At 39.4% G+C, this 19030-nt stretch overlaps 1 protein-coding gene and 1 pseudogene across 6 annotated transcripts in view; one reads left to right on the top strand and one right to left on the bottom strand.

Moving 5' to 3' along the window:
• Positions 1-631: 631 nt before the first annotated feature.
• On the bottom strand, positions 632-2223 carry LOC106981253 (60S ribosomal protein L12-like; annotated as a pseudogene).
• Positions 2224-5459: 3236 nt separating this feature from the next.
• Positions 5460-19030, top strand: part of ZCCHC7 (zinc finger CCHC-type containing 7) — a 247898-nt gene continuing 234327 nt past the window's right edge. The window contains exons 1-4 of one of the 6 annotated variants that reach the window (XM_053204927.1): positions 5465-5615; positions 5972-6090; positions 8842-8937; positions 10436-11066. In XM_053204927.1, the coding sequence (XP_053060902.1) occupies positions 10457-11066 (610 nt within the window). In that variant the 5' untranslated portion in view covers positions 5465-5615; positions 5972-6090; positions 8842-8937; positions 10436-10456. Of the gene's footprint in view, positions 5620-5971; positions 8938-10435; positions 11067-19030 lie in introns of all 6 variants that reach the window. The other 5 variants (XM_027039456.2, XM_053204925.1, XM_053204926.1 and 2 more) reach the window with 5 other exon arrangements.

Raw genomic sequence — 19030 nt, 5'->3', positions numbered from 1 at the left:
AAAGAAAGCTCATTAGGTGGCATGGAAATGTGTCCATTTGTGGGTCCTGCTTACTCTCCTCTGTCTCCCTTTCTCCCTGCCTCGTGATGTGTCCTGGACACTCAGAGCCACTGGTTGTTTCTCAGTGCAGGAGACTCACATCTGTCTGTCAGTTTCCTCCCCTTATCTTGTTCCTTTGCCAGAAGATTCCCCTGCCTTCTCTATCTAGCAAATTCTGACCCATTCTTAAAAAAATTTTTTTTAATGTTTTATTTATTTTTGAGAAATGAGAGACAGAGCATGAGTAGGGGAGGGGCAGAGAGAGAGGGAGACACAGAATCCGAAGCAGGCTCCAGGCTCTGAGCTGTCAGCACAGAGCCTGTCATGGGGTTTGAACTCATGAACCGTGAGATCATGACCTGAGCTGAAGTCAGACGCTTAACCGACTGAGCCACTCAGGCACCCCTCAATGTGTCCTTGTTTATTTTATTCCTCATTTTTCTATTTCTTTTTGGTTGTCAAATGATCCTTTGAAATATTTTCCTTTGTGGGGTGCCTGGGTGGCTCAGTCGGTTGGGCATCTGACTTCGGCTCAGGTCATGATCTCTCGGTCTGTGAGTTCGAGCCCCGCATCAGGGCTCCGTTGTAGTTCTTAACTAGCTGGGCATTCCACTGCACTACTAGTGATGTCATCTGTGACGTCATGAGGGTGGCGGCCACCAACATTGCAGCCTACGGATTGGTCAGTCCCCAGGATCTCTTCAATAGTTCCACAGAATTCTCTGGCTAAAGATCTGTGCCACATCTATTGGGCAATGTTTACAATCTCATCAAAAGTGATATTTTCACTGTGCTTAATGTGTTTCTGCTTCTTTCTGTTTCTTGGCACTTTCTTGAGGGCTCTGATGATCAGGGCAGAGGCAGAAGATACCACTTCAATCTGGGTCTGTTCGTTCTGAATGGTCAGTTTCACTGTAATCCTCAGACCCTTGCAGTCACTGGTTGCCTTGGTGATGTCATCACCAGTCTTTTTTGGAGATAGACCCAGGGGCCGATTTTTGGAGCCAATGCAGTTGTGGTATCAACTTCCCCACTGGTGCACCTCAGGTATATAAATGACTTTGATCTTGTGGGGGTTGAACTTAGGTGGCATGATAGAGGTGGCTGGTGTCTGATAACCCAGAATCGGGATGGCCTCCTCTGAGCCAAAAGCCACAAAGTATTTTATTCCTCATTAATGAATATTTATGCTGTTTCCATTTTTCTTATCACAATCTTTGTACATACACCTAAGGACGTAGCTAATTTATAATTTTGATACTTCAGATAGCTTCCCTCAAAGGCTTTTCCAATTTGTATTCTCATCCACTGTGTATGAGATTGTTTGCATTTTTCTGATTATTAGTGATGCTGAACACCTCTTATCATTGTTCATGGCTGTTTGGATTTCTTTTGTGAATTGCCTGTTAGGATTCTTTGCCGTTAGAATGCTGGATTGATGTTTTTTTTTTCTTACTGACCACTTATTTGGCGTCCCCCTCTGCAGAGGGAGGCTTTCTCCACTTCTAAACGCCCAGCTGCTCCCTCTGCTGCTGTCCCACAACATCGTTCATACTGCACGCAGGCTTTCATTTAGCGGACACTCCATACTAAATCCACTTATTCCACAAGTGTTCTTTGTGAGCCTACCGAGTGCTTGGCCTTGGGCTAGGTGCTGGGTGTAGAGATAGAGGTAGGTCATCATAGTCTCCGCCTCAAAGAGTTTAGTTCTGAAAGGCAGCTTTGGGCATAGAAAAGAACATGGTTTTGGATTCAGACAAGACTTAGGTTTGAGTCCCAGCTGTATGATTTACAGTAAGTCACCTGACCTTACCAAGTTGCAATTTCCATACCAGTGAAATGGGCTAACACCTCCCTCACAGAGTCATTTCGAGAATGGGAGAGAGGATAATATATTTGGAGTGACAAGCAAGGTCCTCTTACATAGTAGGCTCTCAGTGAATGAATAATAATAAATACAAAAGCAACTGTTAAGTGAGTGGTCAAAATGATGTTAGTTCTCAGGGGTACTAGGTATTACTGATAAACTAGAACCAAAGAAAAAAGGCAGCTCCTCCCTTTGCAATGGAAGAGTAAAGACAGTAATATGCGACACTCACCCGGACCCTGCTACAGTACATCCCCCATCTTGTCTGCTCTCTGCAGCAGATTTCTGCTTTGTCCTGGACCCTCGTCCCAATTCAGCTGCTCACTGTTGATGTAGTACTGCCACTGTCTTGGGGGGAAAACAGGTGCTTCCTTCCTCAAATAAGTGGGCTCTCTAGAACATTCTCTGTAAGAGAGACTTCAGGGTATTTTGCATATTGCTACCAATGATTTCAAGAAGTGTGGACTAGAGACTGCAGGAGGTGGAAACAGAACTACTGTGTGTGTGGTTTGGGGAAAGACTCAGAGACCCAGATTATAGACACAGCTCTGCCTCTGCTAGGTTGCTAGGTGACTCTTGGCATGTCTCTTCCTTTCTTGGCTTCAGTTTTCCCATTACTGTAATAGGAGACCAGATCTCTCAGTTTCTAAAAGCCATCTAAATGAGAACTCACCATGTCAAGGCAAAAGTGTGTATATATACACTACTCTCCTCATCTACAAATCTCTGTATCCTTGGGACCCCTGCAGCTCTTTATGCCCGTTTTAATGTCATAGAGCACTACACTGCATTCCACTTATCTGGGGACATGACATGGTTTCCCCACTTATCTGACAGCTGGTGAATCCACATCTAGTTCTTAGTTTGCCTTCATTTCTTTAACACCTTTAATGAGTGCTCGCGATCTGCTAAGTACCATGTTAGCTTGTGAAGATACAAAGATAAAATGTCAAAGCTTCTGCCTTGAGAGAGTCCACAATCCAGCTGGGAGACAACTGTAAGGCAAACACAGTATAATTGACTTGATGGAGATTTGTCTAAATTGTAGGGAAGACTAAGAGAAGGAATGCCTATTCTGTCTGGCTGACTTGGGCCTTCTTCCTGAAGACCCAGGGCTTGAGTGCAATAGGGTATGGTAGGGGTGTATTTAAAAGACAAAGAGATGGACTTTATAGGCACTGGGAATGCCTTTTGCAAAGACACAGGTATAGGATAGCATAGTGTCTTCTGGTGACTGCTCAGGATTTAGCATGGTGGTCAACAGGGAGGCAGATGTCAGCTCATGAAGTGCCATCCGGAGGACTACAGGTTTTATGAAATAACCTAAAAGGGGGTATCTAAAGCATTTTGACTAATGGTAAGTAGTAAATCTTTGTTGAATGCTTGAGTAATAGTAGGATTGGGCATGGTCACTCGGTGCATTTCCTAACCTTGTGGCCCTGGGCAAGTTGCTTAACCTCTCTGAATGTTTCCTTTTTTGTGAAATGGGAATGAAGAATCAACCTCAAGGGAAGCCTGGCTTGCTCAGTTGGTAGAGTGTGCAAAGCTTGATCTTTGGGTTGTGAGTTTGAGCCCCACATTGGGTGTACCGATTACTTAAAATAAAAATAAAAATCAACCTCAAAAGGTTGTTAAAACTTATTTATAATTTTTTAATTAGATGGTTATTTATTTTGAGAGAGAGAGAGAGAGTGCATGCAAGTAGGAGAGATGCAGAGAGAGGCAGAGAATCCCAAGCAGGCTCCTTGATGTCAGTGCAGAGCCCTATACAGGGCTTGATCTCAGGAACTGTGAGATCATGACCTGAGCTGAAATCAAGAGTGGGATGCTTAACTGACTGAGCCACCCAAGCATCCCAAAATGTTGTTAGAATTTAAAATGGTGTACTGGGATTCTTTGCTATGGATTCTCTCTCTGCTCTTCCCCCACTCGCATGCTCACTCATGCTCTCTCTCTCTCAAAATAAAAAAATCAAAACTTAAAAAAAAGCTTTTATAATTTAAAAGGGTTTAGGGGCGCCTGGGTGGCTGTCAGTTAAGCCTCCAACTTCAGCTTAGGTCATGATCTCCTGGTTTGTGGGTTCTAGCCCCACCTTGGGCTCTGTGCTGACAGCTAAGCCCAAGCCTGCTTCAGATTCTGCTTCCCTCTCTCTCTGCCCCTCCCCTGCTCGAGCTCTGTCTCTCTTTCTCTCAAAAGTAAACATTAAACATTCTTTTAAAAGGGTTTATACATAATACACTTACAGATTCAGCCTGGCACTTGACAAAAGCTTAACACTTTATTTTTTTAGAGATAACTTCTGTTCTACACCATACACATTTCCTAAACAATTTAGTAATCTCTGTGATCCACTTCTAAGCCTTTTTCCTGCTCTGCAAAATGGTTCCTCTAAGTTTACCTTTTCATTGTAACCTGTCCTCCTTCCTAGCATTTACCATGTTAATTTAATTTCTAATTATTTTCCTGATCACACTCTTAGACTACACCCAAACTGTATTGTTTTCCCAGCTAGACTCAGCTCTAGGAGACCAGAGACTTAATTTTTTTTTTTTTTTTTTTTTTTTTTTACCACTACATCCACAGTTGCTAACACTGCTTCTTAACAGATGCTCAAAAAATGTTGGGAAGAAGTACCAATGTCAAGCTTATCTTTCAGGACTGTTGCCCAGGACCAACCTATACAGTGCTTTGCCATTGTGTAAAGTTGTACAGATGTGTTTATTATTGCTAAGTGTTAAAATAAGGTGTGAGAAGAGGAACAGAAGACAGAGGCTTCCAACACAATCTTGTAGCCTCTGAAGGCTTCCAAAGGACGAGTATGAACTTCAATCTTTATCAAGAATGCAGCTCTTCGTGAGCGCCTGGCCGGCTCAGTCCGTAGAGATGTTGACTCTTGAGTTGAAGACCAACGTTGAGCGTAGAGCTAAAAAAAAAAAAAAAAAAAAAAAAAAAAAAAGGCATGTCTTCAAGACTCACAAAGAGTTAAATCTGTTGCCTCGAATTCTAGGAAAGAGCCAGAATCATCCCAATACTAACTAAATTCAACTTCAAACTAGAGGTGGAAGGGACCTGCCTAAGATCACCTAGCGCTAAGGCCAGGCTCTTTCAAAGAAGGTTCTCTTCCGTCGAGGCCCCGCTGTACGCTGGGGAACCGGCCTCCAGAACCCGTCCTCCCTACCCTAACCCACTTGGGTCTCAGCTCACCTCCCACGCCACGTGGCACAAAGAGGGTTCCCCGGAGGTCAGGACAGCAGGAGGCGGAGCCCGTCCGGAAACCCGCCCAGGGGCATCATGGGAGATGTAGTTTTCCTCGCCGGCACAGAAAGGGTGCGAGGTCTTCCCTGATTTTGCCTACTAAGTAGCATCCCCTGCGTGCAAGTCTTTAAAGCCAAGTGTTACCCCATTATAGATGTAGCCTAGGTATCTTTGAAAGAAGTCACGAAGGGGAAGGGGCAAAGCAAGGAAGGCAACTCAACAGATTATCAGCAGGGAAATGAAAGGGTTAACAGTTATTACGCATGCGCACAGAGGGCTCGCTGGGTAGGCGGGGACGGAAGACAACTCCCGGGAGCTGTGTTTTCCCCGGAAGTGCCTTCCCTCCTCCCGGGTCCGCGCGGACGCGGTTTCCTTACCTCATTTGTCCTCGCCCCTCCCCATCCCTCTACGCGCTTTGGTTCCTGGTTGGTGCTTCCTGGTCGCAGCCGCGGCAGTGAGTATGTGTGTGACGGACCCCCAGCCGCCCGCGGCCGGGGGACCCCTGCTCGCCCTCCGCCTCTCTCGCAGGGCTGTGGAACTAGCTCGTGTCCCCTCCCCGGCCTCCGCGCCCCCCGTCTGTCCTTACTCGTGGCAGGGTGCAGCTCGTGGCCCCTCAGTCGTGTTCTGCCTCTTGCGGCTCGGCTGACCGGCTGAGGTGTTCGCTTCTCCCTACTCGGCCAGGGGCGAGGTCGTGGTTCAAAAAACGCTGGGCACCCATGGCCTTGGTGGGGGTGGCGTTTCTACCCCATGCCTTTTATCCTCCCCCAGTTCCCGGTTTTTTTTTTTTTTTTTTTTTTTTTTTTTTTGTAGGGAAGCCGGTCAGTCAGTTAAACGCGGAGGTCCTGCCTCACTGAGGGAGCCCGGCCTGTGGGGGACCGAATAGCCCAACTCCAGTCTCTGCTGTCAGAAGCAACAGCTACAACTGTGGGGTCAGAAAATTTTAGGGGGTTGTGCTACTTGCCCTATGTAAAACAGGGAGATTTGGACTGTGTGCACCAAGATTTGCTATATCCCTCACATCCTGTGAGCCCGCAGTTAACTTCCAACTTTAAAAGCTGCAGGTGCAGTGGGAGAACTGGCTGGGAATCAGCAGGCCTCAGTTCTAGTCGTGGCTCCACCACTGAATCGCTGGTGACTCTAGGAATCTCATGTTTAGGCTGAATTTACCTCCGTTTCACATTACAGGGTCCAGTGAGGAGATCTTTAGGCTCAATGAATAAATAAGCTTCTCAGAGAGCCCGTTTCTGTATACATAAAATGAGAGCGTGCAAGTTAGTGACTGTCCATTCCAAAGCTCTTGACTTTGTGTTTCGAATACTTTTGCTGTAACATACAAAGACTCTGAAATGGGCTGTGTGTATATTTCAGACAGGATTACCTTCGGGGGACAGTTCAGTATTGTTGTTTTCCAGAATCTGAGGGTAGGGGATGAACTGAGGAAGACCTGGAAGTGAGGATTATAAAGTGGCTACAAGAGTAAGGTGCTGTGTAGTAAAAGGAAGAAGGTTTGAGAGAAAGGTGAAGGAAGTGTTTTGAGATAGGATTAGTTATCATAAAAAGACTATGTATACCAAGAACAGCTAGACTTGTCTGAATAAATTTAGCATAACTTTCTCCCACCAATATCTTGTATTGTCTCCTTTTTTTTTTTTTTTGTGAGTGTCGTTTCACATATTTGAATTCTCTACCCTAGTCAGATTTGCTTCAGAGTGAAAATTATATTTGAAGAATAGGCAGAGATTTTCATTCTAGACTGAACTTAATAGTGTTTCAAATCTGTCACTGTCAGGATAGCTAGCAGAGTATATAAATATAATAGAGTATGTCAGAAATTTTAAGTTGAAAATCAACTATGTCTATTAATCACTTTCCAGTGAACATTGGACTTAAGGAGTAATCTGTGATTTGAATGTTGAAATGGATACCTATGTCATCAAGAAGAAACATTTAGGCTAAAAGTTCTTTGGAAGGAAATAAGAGCAAAAGGTCTGGAATGACCAGCTGGTAGACTGTTAGAGCAGAAAAGTATTGGCCTCAAAAATACTATAGTAAAATATACAAGCTTAAAATAAGCCTTAAGTTGTGTAGTTTAAAAATTTTTAGTGAATGAAAACTACTCCCACTTTTGAATGGTGAGAGTCTTTGCAGTGACTCTCTATGCCTGTTTTTTATTTGTTAAACCATTTTAATTTTATGAATAAATTTTATTCTCAAACTGGGTGTTTTAGGTTTTAAGAACCATCTTCTTTGGTCATGGGATTGCTGTACTCTTGAGTACCAACTTGCAAGGTTCTTGGATGGTAAAGTGATAATAAATTCACATGTATGCTTTTCCTTCCAATTAAAATGCCTCTTTCATAGTTTTTATACTCCACTGGGAAGTGAAATGGATATTTTTGAGATAAACTTAGGTGTTAGAACCAATGCAAATATAGCTTTGAAGGAAGCTTTTTAAAAAAATTTTTTTATTTGAAATTATTTTGGAAAAGTGAAAAAAAAAAGTCTTAGTGAACACTTGGCTAAGAGTCAGGGAAATGTGAATCTGTCCCACCTATGTTCTTAATCAGCTGCATAACCTTGGATAGTCTTCCTTATCTCTTTGGGCTTTAATTTCCTTATGTGTAAGTTGAGGAGGTTGTGTGAGATAATCAGGAAGGTCTCTTTGAGGCTTAAAATTTTGTGGCCCTCATAGGGACCTTATGTTATCTAGTTAAGTATGTTTGAGATCATATATAATGATTAAAAGCTGAGAAAGTCTTCTAGTTCAAGATGTGTGTGTGTATTTATTTATTTATTTCATATTTGTCCTGCGAGTATATACTTAAAAAAAAATTAAATGTATTTGAATGTGATTAAAGTAGTACATAAACATAAACCAAAATAGCCTCGGGCAAACCTTAACCCTGGCATACATAAGCTACATAAAGAGCAGAGCAAGTTATGCTGAGCACAATTTTCAAGTACAGAAGATACAAAATCCTCTTAAAGGCCATAGGGGCTAAATTGTTAAATTCATTTTTCTACATTTCAAGGAAAGAGATAAACCCCTAGACCCAAGGAAGTCAGTTTTTATTATATTTCTGTAGTTTATTTTTGGCATACATTCACAGGTGTGCCCGTGGCTCTTTTCTTAATCCCTTTCCTTTGGGATGGTTCCAAGAGTAGTACAAATTTGTAACTCTGTAATTTAGCTCTTTTAATTTTTTCTGTGCTGCACTGGAATTACGTTATTTATGTTTTATCAGTATGGATCCAGTGAGGATTTTGAAGGAAGCATAATTCCTTTGACTTCTTTCAGAATTAATTTACCTATTAAATAAAAAGGAAAGAATTCATCTTTTATTTGAATTGCTCTGAGGCTAACATTTCAATATAAACTGATAAATGCTATGAACATTATTATTCAGACAGCCACATTTAACTTGTATGACAACAACAGCATAGCAACCTGAAGGACAGTGTAAGAATGGAACAGGTGTATCGTAACTTTTAGAAGAAAAAGGCATTTAAAAGTTGGTTTCTTCCCCCCACCCCCACCTTTATTGAGGTATAATTAACAAATAGCATTGTGTAAGTTTAAGGTGTACGATATCATGATCTGTTGTATGAAATAACTACCACATTGAGATTAATTAACACAGCCATCACCTCACATATTGTCTTCCTTTTTTTTCCACCAGTGAGAACATTTTAAGATCTACTCTTAGCAGATTTCAAGAATACAATACTGTATTGTTAACTCAGAAGTTATCATTTTTACTCCCAGCTTTGTTGAGGTATAACTGAACATATAACATTGTGTAAGTTTAAGGTGTATGACACGGTTTCTTTATTTCTGTGAACAGAGAAACTCCAGTGTAAGGAGTGCATTTTTGGCTTTTGTTCATTTGCTTCTTGGAGTCAGCTGGTTATATTACCAAAACTACCATCAGAACACTGACATTTGGGTCTGAAAATTGGTAAACTAAAAACAGCTGGTCTTTCTGAATTGCATTTGTATAGCTAAAAAGGACATGGAAAGAGTAAATTTTCATTATTATTGTTCTTTAGGCTGTCCCTGATTTTTGAAAAAAACCTGAGTTATTTTTCCAGAGCTGTCATTTGGATCAGTATTCCATCAGTACCTCATTGAAACATCTGTGTAGATTTTGGGTTGATATGAGAATAGTTGGAATAGTTGGAGACAACTGTGAACTTCGTCCCACCATAATGTCCATATTTTAGGCCCATACTAGATTTATTAGTACTGAAGAGCAAATGCCAGATAATATTATTCTTTTATTTATTTATCCGTTAATTCAACAGACATTTATGCAGGTCCTGCCAAATCCCAGTTACTCTGCTTGGCTTGGGGGATCCAGCGTTTAACAAAGTGCATATAGTTTCTGCCCTCCTGGGCTATGTCGTCTGTTTTTGTGGGAGATTTACATTGAATTAGTAATTAGAACTGTGGTGAGTGTTTTGAAATGTAAAGTGCTATGGCAGCCTATAAAAGGGACACTTAATTTAGTCTGGTGGGTCAAGGGAAGCTTCTCAGAAAAGTGATGTTTAAGCTGAGTGGAAGGTGAATAAGATTTAATATGCCACAGTAGGAAAATAAAGTGCTCCTGTAGCTAGGAGTTTGCCTCAGTTTTAGGTGTGTGTGTTTCACACACATCTTTATTGCTAGTACAAAAGTAAACCATGGCTTATTACGTATTTTTATGTATTCTTTTAGTCAAGGTCACGAGATTAATTTTTTGATTGAAAATAAAAATCTGCACTAAAACAGTAAATATGATTGTTTCCTGTAGTGGATTTTCATTAAAGTTGAAGTGATATTTCTATGTGAGAATACATATCTGAAAAGATGAGAGGAAGAGCCAGAACCAGGGAAGAGATGAAAAATGGATGGACTAGTGAGAATGACTTAAAACATTCTTGTGATTTTTAACATTTTAGGGGAAAAAAATGTTTGGTGTCTGAAGCAGTGGATGTCAACCTATTTTTTCTTTCTGTCACACCTGCAAAATATTGTGTTTCCACTAATAGCTGTAAGTCAATTTGTTGGTAGTAATTTTCATTTGGGAGGGGTGGGCATTGTTAGAGTAGGTCATAACAGGATTTGGAAATCCTTGAAAAAAAGGTACTCTAAGAGGAAAAGGTATTTTAATATGTCACTGAGAACAGTGATGGCTTTCACAGAAGTTAGCTCTAAGGTGATATTGTTATGCACTAAACAGGCATGATCTGAGCTTTTAAAATACATTCTTTGTATGGTTTTCTCTTTTACAGCATCAAGATTACTGACTTTCCATGATGTTTGGTGGTTATGAGACTATAGAAGCATACGAAGATGACCTTTATCGTGAAGAGTCCTCTAGTGAACTGAGTGTTGATAGTGAGGTGGAATTTCAGCTCTACAGCCAAGTTCATTATGCCCAAGATCTTGATAATGTCGTTAAAGAGGAAGGACATGAAGAGAAGAACTCTGGGAATTCTGAATCATCCATTAGTAAACCAAATCAGAAGAACTTAATTATCCTTTCGGATAGTGAGGTCATCCAGCTATCAGATGGGTCAGAGGTCATCACTTTGTCTGATGAAGATAGTATTTACAGATGCAAAAGAAAGAATTTTAGAGTCCAAGCAAAAGAAAAAACCCAAGGTCCTCCTGCATCTTTTCATTCTAATAAGTTGACTGATAAGAAATGCAAGAGGAATATTGAGAAGCCTAAATCTGAAGAGCTATCGGGTACAATCCGAGAGGTCATGATTATAGAGGTCAGTTCAAGTGAAGAGGAAGAGAGCACCATTTCAGAAAGTGATAACGTGGAGAACTGGATGCTGCTGGGATGTGAAGTTGATGATAAAGATGATGATATCCTTCTCAATCTTGTGGGATGTGAAAACTCTGTAAATGAAGGTTAGTATCATGTTGGCCATTTTGAAAAGTAGTACCATCTTTAATAAGGAAGACTGCTTTTCCTAGACAAAAGACCAATAGGGTCTGCTCCATTTAATTCCTCACCTTTCAGTCTTGTTTTTTGGCTTATTTCTCATGAGACTCTTACCAGTGGCTGCTCTAATAGTGGTCTGTCTGAACATCAGAAAGAGTATGTCAGAATATCAAAGACACTCTGCTTCTACTGTAAGCAAATTCATAGCTGCTTCTTCCTGTTTGGCTAGAGCCAGTTCTGGACCTGAAATCTTAGTCCCCCTCTCTCTCTACTTGGTATCACAGGTGAGTACTCCATCCATCTCTGACATTGGTCCTGTGTTCTCATTTGGCCAACTCTGTTGGGACTGCCTCTTCCTAAGTGATTTGCTTACCTAGGCATTAGCCAGGTAGCAAGCATGGGGAATGCTTGATACACAGAGGATATAGAATTAGTACTGAGATTTTAGGAACTCTACAGTCACTAAGATAGACTCTGAAAAGCTGTAAGTCTACAGTAGATTATAGGAGAAATCACATCACCAAAGATTGAAATTTTGGTGTGAGCTTTGTCTTCTCTGTCATATATTGCATCTAATCTTGATGCTTATTCCTTTAAAAAGTCCCTTTTGTTTCTCTCCCTGTATGCCTAATGCTAGACTCTTGCAGTGAGTGATTTCCTAAATGATCTTTTATATCTTCCCTGCACACTGTTGTTAAACTAGGAGTCTTGAAAGGCCCTTTTGCTCATGGTACTTTACTTTGCTCCAAAACCTTTAATAGTACCCACTTGTTCTCAGAGGAAATGATGGCATTGAATGTAGGTCATGCTTTGGAGCCCCAGTACTTGACCTCTTTTTATTTAATTAATTAATTAATTAATTTATATATTTATATTTTTATTTTTAAATTTTTTAAGAGAGAGCACAAGTGGGTGAGAAGAGGCAGAGAGAGAGAGAGAGAGAGAGAGAGAGAGAGAGAGACAGAATCTTAAACAGGGTTCTTGCTCAGTGCGGAGCCTGATGTGGGGCTCAGTCCCACAGCCCTGGGATCATGACCTGAGCTGAAATCAAGAGTCAGACACTCAAGACTGAGCCATCCAGGTTTTGTTTTTTTTTTTTTTTTAAGGAGACAAACTGTAGGTTTCCAGGCTATAGGACTTCCTAACTACTTAAATTTGCCCTTGTGGGAAAGCAGCCACAATACCTAAAAAAACAGGATGGCTATTCCAACAAAATCTTATTTATAAAAATAGGTAGTTGGCTCAGTCTATAACAGGCCAGCCCTTAGAAGTTGACAGCAAAAGGAAGAAATAGAGTAGCAGCTAGAACATGGAGTAGGATCAAGTAAAGTTTTATCAGAATAAGATAGATCTGAAAATGTTTTTAGGTAGAAGGGAAAAAACTTTTGAAGGAGAGATTAAACCTGTTTGATGGTTTGAGGTAGTGGGGACCAAGGAAGAGATGGTATCAGGTGTGTATGTCTGAATTAGCCTTAAAAGGGAAGAGGCACACCAGTAACTTCTAAAGTATCAAATATAGAAGTAGTGAAAAAAAATACATTCAGATGGATGGCAGATGAGGGGATATATGAGCATGTGTTTGATTTTCTTGAGAAAATGAAAGGAGAATTGGGAGTGGAAGTGGGCAGGGAGTACCTAGGAGCTTTGAGTGCGGAAAGCATGTTTAAGTGCTGTGGGAGATTCTCTTAGGCGGTGGTTCCCAGTATTTTGAAGATGACAACCTTTTTAACTTCACAACGGTTTGTGAAACCCTCCCCCCACATCACTGTAGTTATGTTTATAGTGCTTGTTAGTTGAGAAAATGCGTATTAGCAAAAAGCTGCTGTTTTAGTACTTTCTCACATGACGTTGTATTTTATTAACCCCAGTATCTGCACATTGGAAAAATGTTAATACATATAGGTGTATATTTCTTTATATAACGCATGCCTCTGGGTATCCATTGTGATAGCTAATTGCGCAGCTCCCCGGGAGTCTGAAGCTCATAGTTGGGAAATCATTGTGCTGATAAATCAATAAGCGAATAAAAGGATTACTTAGAAGTAGTATTCAATTAAAATTGAAACAATATGAACTTGCAGTGAACTCACTTTGAAGGATTTCATAACTTTTTCCAGTAATACTTGGCAGCCTGGAGCAAGATTATGGAAACCAAATGATCCAGGGTTAGGTGTACGATGGGTCAAAAGCATTTAGCCTGTTCTTTCTTCAACCCTGACATTGCACCTGGTTTCGTCAAACACTAATGTGTTGATAATGATCAGCCACTTTTCTTGAACTCAGGTTGTCCACCTTGCTGATTTTTCCATTTGGGTATCTTATCGTCATTTCAGACTTAACATACTGAAAAGTTTGATAAATTGAAAGGGTTATTTTTCCACAGAAAGAGGAGCAGGTTAACTGGGAAGTGATTAGCAGTTCTCATTTTGCCCTGAGAACTAAGGTTTTTCAGGACAAAATGAAAGAGGTTAATGAGGGGTAGTGAGAATGGGGGTATAGGGTAGCTATATGGAGTGTGAGCCATATGGAAGTGAGGATTCTAGAAGAAAGGGAATGATAGATTTAGTCAGGTATGTTTTACAGGAGAGAAGAAACGAAGGAATATAAAGAGATCTCTAGCAAACAATTTTAGTGTTTTCTGTTATTAGCAGATGATAAGAAGCATGGCTGTTACTGCATTTTTGGAGGAGGGGACATTTGTGTTTATTATTAATTGTGGAATTAACATAACAAAATTAACTATTTTAAAGTGTTCAATTTAGTGGCATTTAGTATATTTACAATGTTATGGAACCATCATGTCTATCTAGTTCCAAAACATTTTTAGAACATTATGGATCTCTTTCTTCCCTCCTCTCCCTGATCCTGGCAACCACTAATCTGCTTTCTGTCTATGGATTTACCTATTCTGGGTATTTCATGTAAATAGAATCATCTAATTAATATGTGACTTTTGTGTCTGGCTTCTTTTACTTAGCATAATGTTTTAGAGGTTTATACATATTGTAGCATGTATCATACTTCATTCCTTTTCAAGGCTGAATAATATTCCATTGTAGTGTTACACCACATTTTGTTTATCCGTTCATCGGTAGATAGACATTTGGGTTGTTTCCACCTTTTGGCTATTATGAATAGTGCTACTGTGAACATTCATGTGTAAGTATCATTTGAATACCTATTTTGGGTATTATTCTAGGCATATATCTCAGAATAGAGTAGCGGAGATTCCTGTTTCACTTTTGAGGAACCACCAGACTGTTTTCCACAGTGGCTGCACCATTATATGCTCCCACCTGCATTGTGTGAGGGTTCCACTTAACTGCATTGCTTTTAACAATGATTTGTGATGTTGTGTATTTCTGTTGTGATGTGCTGGTTTACCCTGTTATTTCTTAGTTTTTTCTCCTAGTATTTTGTTTTTTATACTTTTTACTTATGTTGTCTTATGTTTTTGTAGAATGGCTTTTTTGGTATCACGTTTTTCTTGTATCTTTTCTTCTACTTACAATTTTTAAAGAAACTGATTCTTGTAGGTGTGTATTCTCTTAAAGTTTAGTGTGTTTATGTGTATAAATTTATAACACTTTTTCTGCAACATTAGTAGCATTACTAATGTTTGGTACAAGACCCAAGTAATTCCAAATACTGTACTTCTTGATTCCCTTTGACATTCATTCAGCATATATTCCTCTTATCCATGTTGAAATTTATCCCTTTGCTCCTAGGATGTCTTTTTTGTTCCAACCAAATTGAAACAAATTCTGCAATTCTGCAAATTAACTTGCTTGACTTTTATACATTCTGACAAATATTCAAATGTATATCTCCTGTTTTATTTCCTTGATCTGCTAATGCCATAATCCTATTTCTTTTCAGTTAATAAACAATATATTCTGCACTGATGTTTATCTGAGTGCGTTGTTACTCTCTAATCATTATTATCCTGTTTGTGAATAGATCTGAGTTCAGTTTATATAATAGTCTTTAGAGAGAAGATTTTTTTCATGTTGGTGGAAATTTGTAGAAATTCTGGCATACTTTTGAAATGATGATTATTAAACAGTAGCAGTAGCTATTTGGTGTGCTGCTCCCCCTTCTCTCCAAACCCCCAAACTATGGCATGTTTAATTTTACTTTTAATGTTTATTTATTTTTGAGAGAGAGCGTGAGCGGGGGGAGGGGCAGAGAGAGAGAGGGAGACACAGAATCTGAAGCAGGCTCCAGGCTCTGAGCTGTCAGCACAGAGCCTGACCTGGGGTTTGAACCCATGAACTGTGAGATCATGACCTGAGCCAAAGTTGGATGCTTAGCCGACTGAGCCACTCAGGTACCCTAAACTATGGCATATTTAAAATATCACTATGACAGAAGGGATTGCAGGCTCTTGAGGGCAGGTCTTTTCCATACTCAGAAGCCTCCTTACAATAGTTAGAGTACTTCTTGGATATATATTAGTTCTGTATATATTAGTTCTGTATAGCTAAATGATCAAATATTTATTGAGCATCTACTCTGTAGACTACATAGAGGGGATTTAAGATGATAAAAGACATAGTTTTAGCTTTAAGTGGCTTAGTGTTTCATTGAAGAGACAAAATTTATGTAATACATGTATTATAAAAAGAAGCTGACACTAAGAAGCTAAGTAATTTATGGAAGTCTCTCCTTAATAGTGGGAGTTAAGCCTCTTAAAATCCTGATGGTAGATTAGTTGAAAACTTAACTACCTTAATAAAAATAGAATTAGTGAATTTGAGGTAGTGAATGAATGAAGGAATATATAAGTACATACATATTTCCCATATTCAGAAATTTGTAGTAATGAGTGCAGTGCCATTCTTGCTCTATGGAAACTTCAGACTGTCCCCCACTACTTCAGTTTTAGTGAAATGCTTACACATTTGTTTTGCTTTAATACACAATCAGGCAGGGGCACCTGGGTGGCTCAGTCGGTTAAGTGTGTGACTTCGGCTCAGGTCATGATCTTGCAGCCCCATTTCGGGCTCTGTGCTGACAGCTCAGAGCCTGGAGCCTGCTTTTGATTATGTGTCTCCCTCTCTCTCTGCGCCTTCCCCACTTGTGCTCTCTTTGTCTCTCTCAAAAATAAACATTAATAAAAAATTTAAAAATACACAATCAGGCAGATAATACACAACTAGGAGGCCTTTTTTCCCCCTACTGTTCTTCCTCTGAATGTTGGATGCGTTTCTGATTTTCTGATTTGAAGTTCTTTTTTTTTTAACTTTTTTTTAAAGATTTTCTTTTCTTTTTATTTTTCCTTCTCTTTTTTTCACTTTTTAAAAATTGTTTAATTTTTTAAATTTAATTTTTTAAAATTTGCATCCAAATTAGTTAGCATATAGTGCAACAATAATTTCAGGAGTAGATTCCTTAAGCCCCTTACCCGTTTAGCCCATCCCCCCTCCCACAGTGCCTCCAGTAACCCTCAGTTTGTTCTCCATATTTATGAGTCTCTTCTGTTTTGTCCCCCTCCCTGTTTTTATCTTATTTTTGTTTCTCTTCCCTTATGTTCATCTGTTTTGTCTTTTAAAGTCCTCATAAGAGTGAAGTCATATGATCTTTGTCTTTCTCTGACTAAATTTCACTTAGCATAATACCCTCCAGTTCCATCCACATAGTCGCAAATGGCAAGATTTCATTCTTTTTGATTGCCGAGTAGTACTCCATTGTATATACATACCACATCTTCTTTATCTAGCGATGGACATTTGGGCTCTTTCCATACTTTGGCTATTGTTGATAGTGCTGCTATAAACATGGGGGTGCATGTGTCCCTTCGAAACAGCACACCTGTATCCCTTGGATAAATACCTAGCAGTGCAATTGCTGGGTCGTAGGGTAGTTCTATTTTTAGTTTTTTGAGGAACCCCCATACTGTTTTCCAGAGTGGCTGCACCAGCTTGCATTTCCATTTAAGATTTTATTTTTAAGTAATCTCTGCACCCAACGTAAGGCTTGAACTCACAACTCTGAGATCAAGAGTCATATGGTGTCTCTACTGAGCCAGCCAGGGCCCCTGGTTTGAAGTTCTTGATTAGCTTCCTGAGGTCCCATTGAGGCCTTAGGGATGTAACACTTATGTAACGTGCTCAGCCTAGCCTTCCTCAGTACATGCAGTTTTATGATGAGGGCTTTGCTTATAAATTCATGCGAGATCATCGGCTTTCAGTGCTTGTTGTATCTGGCTTCCTGCTCTTTTTACTGAGGGATGTAGGAGTTTGTTTCTAAGGTATAGGCTTCATTTCCTTCACTCTTTACTCTTTCCTAAGGATTTATATAACTGCCTGTTCTATCATTTGTTTTCCTTTTTGAAATTCTCACCCTTTACTTTCTTTCTCTTATTATCTCCAGTACTGTGACTTGCAATTCTCATATATTAGAAAGGTAGAGCTCCTGGTTGAAGAAAAGATGCGCCAAGGGAAATTAGCATGTTTCTTAAATTGTGAAGAGGATCTCAAGTTTGGGAAGGATTATTATGTAAGATAGCCAGATGATGGGGAGAGACAATAAGTGCTATAGGAATTATAGAGGCATAATCAGCCACTTATTTTCTTGCATAGAGAAGGGTTATTAATAGCGCTGGGAGTAATTAGTAACTTTTTGTTAGTTTTTTATTATAGAAAATTTGAAGTATATAAAAATAGAATGTTACAATGAACTCAGTGTCTCATAGCCTAACATATGACTAGTCTTTTCTCAGTTATAACTGCATACTCCTGTATTATTTTGAAGCACATCATCGACCTATCATTTTGTTCATTCATATATATGTATATCTATATTTCTTTTTTTTTTTAAGTATTTATTTTTTGAGAGAGAGAGAGACAGAGCATGAGCAGGGGAGGGGCAGAGAGAAGGAGACACAGAATCTGAATCAGGCTCCAGGCTCTGAGCTGTCAGCACAGAACCCCATGCAGGGCTTGAACCCACGAACCATGAGATCATGACGTGACCTGAAGTTGGACACTCAACCGACTGAGCCACCCAGGCGCTCATGTAATATTTTTCAATATGTATTTCTGAAAGGAAAAGTTTCCTAAGAAACATAATCTTATTATCACACCTAAACAAATTACCAGTAATTCTTTTATTATTAAATACCCAGTCAGCATTCAGATTTTCTTTCCTGGCTCTTAATTTTTTTTCTTACAATTTATTTGAATCAGATCCATTTATTATAATTGGTTGATAACTTAAGTGTCCTTTCTAGATTCCGCTTTTATTTCTTTATTCTCTTTTTTTTCCCCCTTGTAACTTATTTGTTGTATTGGTTGTCCTCTAGAATTTTCTGTAGTCTGAATTTTATGGTATTGTTTAACATACTCCCCTGTGTCCCTGTGTTTCTTGATTAAATTCAGGTTTCTCTCCCTGTGGTTATGTTATCAACTAGATACATGGATAGGTTCATTTGTTTTATTTTGCTTTGGATATGTTTAATTTTTAGTTTTCCCGTTTATAAATTTAATTTGTTTTATAATTACAAAGATGTTTATAATATCCAGATTTAAGTCAATAAGACAAGGTAAAATATATTCAGAGATGTCTACCTTCTACTTTCTATCCAAGTCCTTATCCTGTTCTTGCCATTCCCCTTATGGGTAATTATTCAGAGAAAATTGATGGTATGTCCTTATATAAAAAAAAATGTAAGCAAATATGTGTATGTCTTTGAAATCTTTCTCCCCCTTCTTAAACATTAGCATACTATTCACAATTTGCTTTACCCTCCCCCTGCCCCCTCCCGTTGGCAATATAGCCTGGAGATCAGTCCATTGTAGAGTATATGTAAAGATAGTCCCCATTTCTAGGACTCTGGACTATTTTGGGTTGTCCACTACTCTGCACTACTCTGAGCTGGATACATTAGGCATGTAACATACTTTTTAGAAGTGAATGAATGGTAATT

This window comes from Acinonyx jubatus, chromosome D4 (genome assembly GCF_027475565.1).
Source record: "Acinonyx jubatus isolate Ajub_Pintada_27869175 chromosome D4, VMU_Ajub_asm_v1.0, whole genome shotgun sequence".
NCBI classification, from domain to species: Eukaryota; Metazoa; Chordata; class Mammalia; order Carnivora; family Felidae; genus Acinonyx; species Acinonyx jubatus.
The sequence above is the reverse complement of the archived record's forward strand: the minus strand, read 5'-3'. Positions and strand labels throughout refer to the sequence as shown.